This window comes from Aptenodytes forsteri, unplaced genomic scaffold (assembly GCF_000699145.1).
Source record: "Aptenodytes forsteri isolate BGI_AS27 unplaced genomic scaffold, ASM69914v1 Scaffold299, whole genome shotgun sequence".
Classification (NCBI taxonomy): Eukaryota; Metazoa; Chordata; class Aves; order Sphenisciformes; family Spheniscidae; genus Aptenodytes; species Aptenodytes forsteri.
Window position 1 is genome coordinate 1080965 of NW_008794154.1, and position 11163 is coordinate 1092127.

The 11163-nt window shown below is 43.8% G+C and overlaps 1 protein-coding gene across 1 annotated transcript; it reads right to left on the reverse strand.

Annotated features, from left to right (window-relative positions):
- Window positions 1-1296: 1296 nt before the first annotated feature.
- OTOL1 (otolin 1) lies at window positions 1297-5420 on the reverse strand. Its single transcript, XM_009279421.1, has 4 exons — window positions 5069-5420; window positions 3329-3418; window positions 2332-2403; window positions 1297-2192 (listed from the first exon to the last, which is right to left on the reverse strand). The coding sequence occupies exons 1-4, from the start codon at window positions 5418-5420 to the stop codon at window positions 1297-1299; spliced, it is 1410 nt and encodes a 469-aa protein (XP_009277696.1).
- Between the last annotated feature and the right edge of the window lie 5743 nt (window positions 5421-11163).

Below are 11163 nucleotides of genomic sequence, written 5' to 3' on the forward strand. Positions count from 1 at the left end.
TGTAGAGAGCGATGAGGTCTCCCCTCAGCCTCCTTTTCTCCAGGCTAAACAGTCCCAGTTCCCTCAGCCGCTCCTCATAAGACTTGTTCTCCAGACCCCTCACCAGCCTCGTTGCCCTTCTCTGGACACGCTCCAGCACCTCAACGTCCTTCTTGTAGTGAGGGGCCCAAAACTGAACACAGTATTCGAGGTGCGGCCTCACCAGTGCCGAGTACAGGGGCACGATCACTTCCCTACTCCTGCTGGCCACACTATTTCTGATACAGAAATTATGGGACTTGAGTTTTATTTCTCAAAAAAAGAGTGATTGGAACAATTTTGTGTGCCATAGTTAATATGCCAAAGGTGGTGTAAAATTACTACAATGACAGAAGGTGCACTAATAAAGAAATATATCCAATCTGATATCCAGAGATTATTTAATGTCATACTTTTATTTCACAAGATTCAGTTCCATTTTGGTAAACCAGCTTTTTAAAAACATGCCCACACATCCACCGGGCTGTCACACCACCTTAGGACTCGTGTGACTGCACCTGGCTGCCTCCTCCTCCTCCCCACGGCCAAGAGCCAACCCTGCACCATCAGCCAAATCATTAGCAGCTCAGAAACAGGGGCTTTCTGAGTATCCTAATAGGGTGGATTAGGCATCTCAGTTACTTTTGAAAGTTTCAGATATATTTTTGCCTAAGGAAAATAGTTAGGGTTTTTTTACACTGATCAAATAGTTCTAATACTCTTTTAGACAATCCTTTATATAATTCATGACCATAAAGTACTAGATAAAACTGATTCAATGATAAAATAACTTTAAATCTTTTAATGTGATTTCAAGAAACCTACTGCTCATGTTCACATCTGATTAAGCTCTACAAAACAAACTCTGCAATCTTTACCAAAACCAATGGTTATCAGTACTGATTTCCAGAGGAGTTTTGACCATGCAAGGATTGCAGGAGCTGGCCTGACTAAAATTGCAGTTGGACAATGAGTTTCATTACATAATTTGAATAGGCTAATTACAAACTTGAAGTCTGTGATGTGAAATCCCCTCCCCGTGCCGGTCCTGCTGGCGTTTGGACAATGGTTTCTCTTAGCCATCATCCACCTGCACAAAGGACATGTCACTTCTCGGGGCTGCTAGTTAAAACTAATCCATATTTTGCAAATATAAATATTTTTGTCAAAAGATCACGAAACCTAGCAAGTAAACCAATATGCTAAACTGATGCTCATTTCACCTCTTGCAGGCAGAAGGAAAGGCATGTTTCTCAGTAACATCTTTGCCCTTTGAATCTATAGCAGGATCTCAAAAACATCTGGATACAGAAGAAACCCTGTGAAGATGCTGTCATCCTCAGCACTGACGTAGACCCCGTTCCAGTCCCGTGCAACCTCCAGCCACACCTGGTCGCCCACGCTCAGCTTCAGGATGGTCAGGAAGGACGCCTGGTCGATCTCCTGGCCATAGAGTGTCTCGCGGGCTTTGGCCACCTTCCTGCTGCGGGCAACAAGGCTGATGCGGGCTGGACGCCCTCTCACTGTCAGGTGGTAGGCAAAGACATACGCCCCAGGCACACTGCAGTTGAATTTCCCGGTGGAAGGGTTGTAATCTTCTTGGTCGTTGTACAAGATCTTGTCAAATCTAATGGGGACGTTGGGTGGAGGGAAGGGCTTGGACAAGCCGGCACTGAACGCTGATCGCAGGAGCTTTGTGGTGTCCCCTCGGGCGCCCTTTGCCCCACGGGAGCCTTTCTTTCCCGGGGCCCCTCGGCCCCCCTTGCTGCCGGCGACCCCCTTGGGCCCAGAAGGTCCCGTCACACCAGCAGGTCCCAGGTCCCCTTTTTCACCCTTACTTCCTTGCTCGCCCTTTTCTCCCTGTTTTCCGTCCACCCCCTGAATACCCTCAACCCCCATCTCCCCTTTGCTCCCTTTTTCTCCTTTTGTCCCCCCTTCCCCTCTTTCTCCCTTCGCACCTCTCCCCCCTGGCTCCCCGCAGTACCCCTTCTCCCCTGTGTCTCCCTTTTCCCCTTTGTCACCCCGTTCTCCATCCACTCCCGGGTCTCCAGCATCCCCTCTATCTCCCTTGTCTCCTTTGGTCCCGTTCTCACAAGTGTCCCCTTTGGACCCCTTTTGTCCCTTTAGTCCAGGGAAGCCATAGTTGCCCTTATTGCCTTTTACTCCAGCTTCACCTAGGAATAGGGCAAAGTGGGGGGAAAAAAAAGATTAAAAACATTAGTATTGGATTGCTTTGGAGAGGGAGGGGCATCACCAACAGCAAAGGGAAAGGTCAGTGCAATATTCCTAGCTTTCCCAGCCCGTGTTACGTACCTTGCAGCCCAGGTTTGCCTGGATAACCAGGGTTTCCACTTACTCCTCGTTCGCCTTGCTCCCCCTTGCCTCCTAGGACAGTTCACCATTAATATACTGTTAGTGATGTTGTCTGCAGCACAGCAATCATTGCACTGAAGATGACTGGTACCATTTTGCATGTGTCCCTCACTTCATTAATAAAACAGAGATGAGCAATGTGTGTTTTCAAGAAATGCCTTCAGAAACCTCAGCTGAATCTCACAGCACCAAGCACCATCACGCAGACAACTGCATCTCACCCAAATGTTGGATTTCTGACTCTAATCAGTGTCTTGTTGGGAGGCAGTTGCTGCTGTTTAATGGCAAGATGGAGAAGATGACAGCTCTGCATTTCTCACTCCATGATTGCCAAAAGTCTTGTTCAAGAAGTGAATCAAAGCCTAAGAGACCGCACTGACTGAACTGCGCAGCATGCTGCTGCTGATTACCCCCATTATCAGCTTTGCTGTGTGCTTCTCCGCGACCAAAGGCAGCCGCAGGATCCTACCAGTGGTGTGTGGCAGCAGGACAGAACTGCTCCGAGCCTGAAATGAAGGGCAGGGTTTCCTTTCAGTTACTACTGATGGATAATAATTGCTCTCCATCTTAGCTGAAGTCATTTTGCCTGAGATATACTTAAATTGAAATGCAGCTTCTACACCTGCGTGTAGCTTCCATGGTGTTTTTTCCTACTTATGTCCCTAATCCAAAGCAAATTGAACTCAGTTTTTAAATGCCCATTCAGAACAAGGAGTTTCAAGTGAGATCTTTATGAGCAGCTGTTCCTATACCACCTGCACATACACTACTACCATCTGAGTTATTGTCCCTGCAGTAATGCCAGCTAAATCTCGCAAGGTGTCAATCCATATCAGCATACTCCGTTTCCTTTGAAAAATATTTTTTCCTGTAATTTTGTGGCATTCAATGAGGACAACGGCATCTGTTTTCAAAATGAGCTGTTAGTCTGCTTTACCTCTTTCTCCTTTAGAACCTTTTGGACCTTGAGGACCTGCAGTTCCCGGCAGACCTTGCAGACCAGCATCTCCCTTCTCCCCCTTGGGACCTGTAACGTAATCACATCAAGAAAATTATCTTAATAATTCAAAGGTTTAAGTTTATAAAGAAAATTCACAATAATAGCTAGGCAACATGGCATCAAGGGATGCATGTAAGGCAAACTCTGTTTCCATCACCCTGGGAAGAGCTGACTATTTGGCATCACACAACCAATGCAAAGAAGATGTGAGACAGATGGGTTTGGCCTGAGCCCTGCTCCCCTATGCGTTGCAGACACTGCAGCTGAAACCCTACAGCAGGGTGAAAGGTGAGGGGTGGTAGGGGCAACGCCGCACTGCTCGTGCTGAGATTAGCTGGGTGCGTGCTCACAGGTCCCCTGGTCAGGCATGCAGCTCCCCAACCTTTGCCTTTCAGCTACTGCAATCCCCAAATCTTGTAGTTTTGCATTTCACTCGTGGCTGTAGTTAAAGATTTTTTAAAACGAACTTCCAGCTGCCCTTGAGCCACAGGAGCTCAGACATTCATAAAACATCAGAAGTAATCTGTCTTTAATATTTGAGCGCATCTAAGGAGCTCCCATAGCTTCGTAATTGCCCCTCTCTTTAAAAAGAATTAAGTCTGCAAATATAAAAGTGGAACCTGGCAGACAGCTCCATACTGCATAAAGGATAGGTTGAAAGGCAAGCAAGCTGGCTTCAATCTTTTTTTACTTTTTCATCCACTTGGGAATCTAGAGACTCCCAGTGCACGTCTGGGAGCAGACTATGGCAGCTTCAATCATCACAACACAACCCATTTGACATAAGGACTTTTCCATCAACACTCAAGAGATGTATGAGTGCAAACTCCCTCTGCAACCACTATAATTTCTATTAGCCAATCCCGCCCAAGCTATGGGAAGTGAAAATCCCTCAAGTACATTGTATTAAAAGAAAATTATATCATGATTTTACCACCTTTCCTCAGATGAATAGTTTCCATCTCCAATATTAGTGCTATTAAAGTGAACATTTGCAGACTAATGCACTATTCATTATAGCGGTATTAGAATTAGGCGCTCTATAGATATGTATTTTAGCAGTAGAAAAAAGAGACAAAGTATGTCTTATAAAATATTCAGGTGCTCTATACGGAGCTGCCTCTTCTGAGAGCAAATAATTATTTTAAAATTTGAACCCAAAATTATTTTTGTATTTAACTTCCTCTTTTCCAAGGGGAAAAATTATCCAAGAAAAAGGGGCTTTTATCATAAACCTTCAGCAAAGGTACAAAACTGCTTGCAGGTAGTTTTGAGGGTCATAAAACCATGGTTGAAGCATATGTGAAAGTAAATCTGTGACTCCCAGGGGATCAGATACAGGGACAGAGAATTGAAGAGTGTGGCCACATGGGGCACCCGCCAGCAGCGATGTGGTATGGGGCCAACTCTGCATGCACTCCCATGCCAGTGTGGTCCTCAAAGTGAGGGCCATGGGGAGGAAGCTCCTTTTTGGGGCTTTCCCACTCATATCGGTGTTTTGTAACATCTGGGATGTGGCTGGCGTGCACTTTTTTGCTCTGGCTTTACACGAGGTATAATCACATTTGGCATTTGCTGCACAAGTCCTGCTGATTCATTTCTTGAAGGAAAAGCAGGAGACTCCTTGATACGGTTTATGGGCTTTAGCTGAGACTCGCGAGACAGGCATCACTGTACCTGGGGGTCCCTGCTCCCCCGGCTGCCCCCAGGGCCCCACGGCAGGCGGGCAGCAGTCACAGCAGTTGAAGAAGAAATCGGCTGTGTCGAGTGTATAGTTCTCGAAGGGGAAGAGTGTGGTGGCCCCTCGGGCCATGGGGCTCGGGGTGGGTAATTCGGCTCTGCCTGGTGCTGCCGGGAACGGGCTTTTCCCCGCAAGGGGGGTGAGGGGGGTGTGAGAGGCACCGTCACCCGTGAGCTGTAAGGGCTTCGTCTTCATGTACTTCACAGCTGGGGTAACCTTCACTCCCGCATGCACGGCAGCAACAACCAGCATCACAAACACCGAGATGGGCCCCCGTGCGCTCCACATGTTGGCAGCTGTAGGAAAAGATGAACGCAATAAAAAATTGTTGCACAACACCCCTTGCATTCGCATGTTCCCCGCAAAGCCAGAAAACCTGCAGGAGTAGTGTCAGGCACATGTGGGCATCTGCCTGGAGGACTACGTTACAAAGCCTCACTTTTTATGGGGAAAGTAAAGCAAAATTAGCAAAACCTCCTGCCTGCTCACCCCTATTGACCATTGCCTTACAGAGCACTTGTCATTTGGCCGCTCCTATTCTCTGTGGTTGGAAGTACTCCCACGGGTATCAATAGAAGTTCAAGGGGCTGACTGAGAGTTATATGATCACTGGGACACATGATGTCTTTCTTCCAAGTGTATGATTAGGAATAATTCAGTAATGATTTCAGAGTCCAACACAACTGCACATTATAAAAAGGTTTGCTCTAAAAGAATAAATGGAAACAAAATGAAACATCAAGTATTCCAAAATTTTTATGTCAATTTTTTCTTTGTTACTGACTGATTTTCTGGACTTGCATATTCTTTCAGTGTAAACTTTCAGGTCCATTCTTTTCATTTTTAAAGTGTTGATTTAGCTGAACCAGGAAGAAAGAACAAAGTAAGCACACATTTTTTCTTATAGGACAGATGACGCCTCTCAGATGACTTTGTCATATAAAGCATCTTTGTTTCTTTTTTAAACCAGTGTACCGACCTGTAAATACAAACGGAACAGACTCCCTTTCTTGCTGAACCTGTAATCTAACCTTCCTTAGCAGCTAAGGCACTTCATTACATGAAAAAGTCACCAGGAGAAACGCTGACCATCCTTGCCATCCAGAGGGCAAAAGGAGGTCTGACTCAAAGTCAGGTATTTGGGGGCTGGACTATAATCTTTCCATCTTCAAGAATTCAGTTTTAGAGGAAAGGGTCATGAGTTTTTCCATTTTCACACAAAAACAAATCATTTAATGGAAAATTGACTAGCCAGACAAAATCCCCAGTGATCACTGTTGCCCACTGCTGCTGTTCAACCCATTCTTCACTCCATTGGCTCCAGTAAAGGATAAATTATCCCTTCTCCATGCGTGTGTCGCATTAGGACAGGATACTGGGCACTGATTTTTGTCATAGGCCTGTATTTGCTCCCAAGCAGCCCCTGCCAACCTTACCATGAAGAGATTAACGTCGGGATGGTTGGCACGGGAGGGCAGCACTCAGCGCAGGCAGGCAGAGAGGAGCCAGACCTTACAGCCAGCAGCAGGGAAGCAGCCGCAGTCACAGAGAAGGAGGGTCATCTGCTGTCTAGGAAGAGAAAAAAAGCACCAAATTCTCCTTTTGAAGAATATACTCATGCGGGAGTGTTTTGCTACTGCTGGAGATAACTAAATAAACCCATAACTTCCCGTTTCTTTGTTTTACTGTCACAAACCACTTCTGCAACAAGCTCTAAAACCAGACACTCTCCAGTTACATAGCCAGATTGATGGATTGCCATCAAATACTGGAAAAACATAATTAATTAATAAAAAAACTATACCTTACCAGTCTGTTTAGAAAATAAATTGCTCAGAGCAAGGAATCATTAAACAGATTTTCATTATAATGGGCAAGTCTGTTCCTAAAATGATTATTCCTAAATATATAAATGCATTTTAATGAAACTGAAATTTTTGACTTTTTCATTACATTAACTCACCACCACTGATTCTAAAATCATTCATTTGAATCCCCCCACTAGGAAAGATTATGATTCACAGTGGACACAAAATATGAAGAATTAAACTTTGCTGCAGTGACACCTCATTCAGTACATCTATATTTAATTGGATCTAAATTTCTACTAATTTTTAGCATGTGTTTCATAATAACATTGTAATAATACACTTGTTCTTTTGTTTGGTCCCTCAAATTACAGTATTTAGATATTCCAGTTCACAAGAGGTATTTAACCCCAATCTCCCAGCTTCAAATATCAGGGAGATGATTGCACTTTCTGTTATTTAATTATTTCAAGTTCTTATTCAGGGGAGGAAAAACACTAGTCCTCATGCAGCTATACATTCATTACAGACAGTAACTTTTCTTGAGACAAATTATATTGCCACTATGTCTTAAATTCTACTTCATTGCAAATATCCCGCCTGAAGACTAAACGACCAGTGCGTGCTATCTCCTACCTTATAAATGGTCCTGCTCCCAGGACGACCCCCCCTCAACAGCACTTTGAAAAAGGCAATCTTATTTTCAGAGAGAATCAGTTTTATTTGTGTAACAGGTATTCCCGTGGCCAATGAGAGCCTGCACAGTGCGGGGAGAAGGGGGAATTGGCAAAGTCCCCTGAAAGGAGCAAGGTGACACTGAAATCTGAGGAAATTCAAATGCTTTCCCCAGGCTGGGACGCTGCTCTTCACATGGGACTTTTTTGGCTTTTCCCCCAACACCAGTTTTTGGGGCTTTAGGGACACTCCTCTTTCAACACACAGCATCATGTTTTAGTACCATCAGACTCAGTGTGAATTTGTCCATTTGCTTCAGCAGGGTCCAGGTTTCTCTCTTGGTATTTAGTGTGCAGAGTTTGGCATCTCACTCCCTTCCTTGCAGTGGGAGTTTAGAAAGGGTAAAAGAGAAATTACAGAAATAGCTGTATGCGATCATGAGTGCATGTGTGCACGTGCCTGCATGGAAATGCACTGAAATGGGAATTCAGCCTCAAATCCAGGCTGTCCCAGGTAAATACAGAGATGGAGCAAATGAATGCTTTCTGCTCCCTCCACTTCCAGTGCAGAGCAGGGTAGCCGGGGCAGGGTTTTGTCCCCCTGGGACAAATCTCCCCCGGGAGGGTTGCGACAATGTTGTTCTTATTGGAACTGATAACCTCTCCAGATTTCATGGGCTAATTGATTTTCCTTGCTCTTTCCCAGCAATCACAGCACTCATTTCCTTCCCCGGTGACATTAAAATGGGCCAGCATTTATTCTTAGATTTCCCAACCCAGTTCAGAGTGCAGTATGAAACGCAGGAATGTGAGGTTGCCTTTCATTGCCTTGTCTTGGTGAAATATGAGCAAGGAAACCGCCTCATTCAATCACTCTGAATTTACTACATACAAGTACACTCAAAGTTCAGCTGCCAGACAAGAAAGGCTGCTTGTTTCAGGCAGACTGGAGAAAACAATCAATTCTCCTTTAATGTAAGTGAACAGAATTGTAATCCTCCATGATTTATTTGCAACCACCTTTTCCTGCACAATAGTCTACAGCTTTCAGCAATAAAAAGTTGATTAAGGCAAGTCTATTACTACGCATACCAGACTAGATTGATTCACCAGCTTTTTAGGCTATTCCAAAGAAAACAATTAGGAGTTTTCAAGCGAGATGCTCTAACCCCATGTAGGACATGGGCTTGTCACAGATCCTGCAATGGAACCTGCACCAGCACTCACTGATGCTCATTCGTACTGCTGAAAACAGAGCTGGATCCTGAATTCAAACAGTTCTTTTTTAAAAATTAATAACCCTTTTCAATACTATAATTGGACTCAATGTTATAAACTGAAGTTAAAAATAATTGTGACTTCAGCAGTTATATTTCTGACAAGACCATGGACACATAAATTGAAGATAAAAGGCAATCAAATCAATTATAATAAAATCCTTATTTTGGTCTTTTTACTTTTTGCTTTTAACTCAGGACTTTTCATTAGCAACAGAAGTTATTCAACAGGGGAAGATTAACCATTTTTAACCAAGATTACTGCATTTTACAGTATTGCCTCCATATTCACCAAAGCTATTCTTTCACAGACTTCAATTTAATGCCATATTTGCTGCACACTAAAGCTAAAGCAAGAAACACAGTTTTACTCCCGGGTTAGTGCATTTTCCTGAATAGCTTGAACAGTAGCAGTCTGGAATAGTATTATTAGATTATGTGACAACCACAGGTTTTTAAATTATACAGTGCTTATTGACTTCCTGAAGCAGTTTGGAAAACTCATGGGTTGAGAGCGTAAATTAAGATTTAGCACTAGATTAATCACTCTGTTTATTCAGGGGATCTGGGTCTACATTTTACTATTATAAATGATGCATGTGGGCCATTAAAATTCAAAGTACATTTCAAACACACTCCTAGCCTTGCATATTTGCAGATAACTGTTTTTGATTGAGATTTGCAAGGCTAAGTAAAAAAAAGCTGTGTCCATGCTACTGATTTCTACCGGCACGTCCACCAGCCATGGATAGGAAGGGCTGGGATCTTCTCATAATTGCTGGGTCACTAAAAGCTCCTCCTGGGGCTTGGCAAAAGCAAACCCACAAAAGCCAGTGCTTCCTGGAAGAAACTTTAACCAGCATAAAGCAATTCCCCAAGGAAGCAGCATCCTTGCGACCACTAATCCTTGCAACCTTAATGTCGGCTCCCCATCATTATCAGAGATGGGGAGGAAAGGAAGGATTTCACCAGAGACCCTCACCTCTCCCCTCCTCTGCAGCCTGATGCTCCTCCTGGGACACAGCGGGGTCCTGAACCTGGATGCGGCCACAGCCACCTTGTACTTGCAGGATCCTCTCCTTGGCTGCCATTCCGAAACACAGAGGGACACGGTAAACTGTGTAAATATATTTTGTATTAAATTAATGGAGTATTTCTTAAATGAGATCAGCAAAGGAGATTCAAAAAGCACCAAAAAGTGGAACCAGAGGGTTCCACTTCCAATTGTTTGCAAAGGAAAATAGAAAATTTAGACCTGCAGATACAAGGTAGACTGATAAACTGAAAAAATCTGGTTTGGAAATATAATAAAGGAGGAAACAGTGAAAACCCAAACAGCACAGACAATAAGCTAGGTTTGTAATAATAGGCAATTTAAAATCTTAATGCCCAAGTATCAAGAAGGCAAACTGGAAAAGAGAATATTCACATGGAATAGGAAGTGGGTAAAAATGGAATTAAATTACATTCAAGCTGGGTAAAAAGAGTTAAAAGGAAATAAACATTTCTGTGTGAAAAAACAATTAACACCTCTCACAAGATTTCCCACAACAATTTAGCAGACCTCCTGGAAGAAGCCCTCCTCTCCCCCGCCATTAATTTTATTTTCTGAAAAATTGAAATGTGTTCTGGTTTCCTTTATTCATTATCACAAAACAATTGAACTAAACAGAAAACAGACTGAAATGAAAATTTTCTGCTATGTTGTTAATTAGAGGAGGGAATATTTCCATATAAGACAGTACAATAGATAAATTAATCAAGTCAAGTTACAAACTTTTTTCTCTTCTCTTACATACTCAGTATACCGTAGCCTCCTAAATGTCACTTAGAGGCAGCACTAAATGGACAGCAGGAATTCACCCTTGCTGAGTGAAAAAAAAGCAGAAAGCTGTGTTTGTTTTTTTTTAAGACCCACTGAAAAAGCTACAATTTCATTTTCTCCCCCGTTTTCCTTCTGTCTTTTCTTTCTTTTTCAACCTGGAAATCCAGCCAGCCCATGTTTTCCAGGCTGACCCCTTTTTCCAGGGACTTCAGGGTCTCCTTGGGGCCCCAACAATCATCAGACACCAGCTGACCCCATGTGTCCCTTCCAGCCCTTCCCACCCATTTCTCCTCTGTCCCCCTTGGACCCCTTTTCTCCCCAGTTACTTCTCAGTCCTGTGTCACCTCTGGGACCCAGTTGCCCCTTGTAGCCTGCAGTTCCCAGTAGTCTTCTAGGACCAGTTTGTCCCCTCCAAGAAGGAAGTCCTGCTTCACCACTGAGCACCTG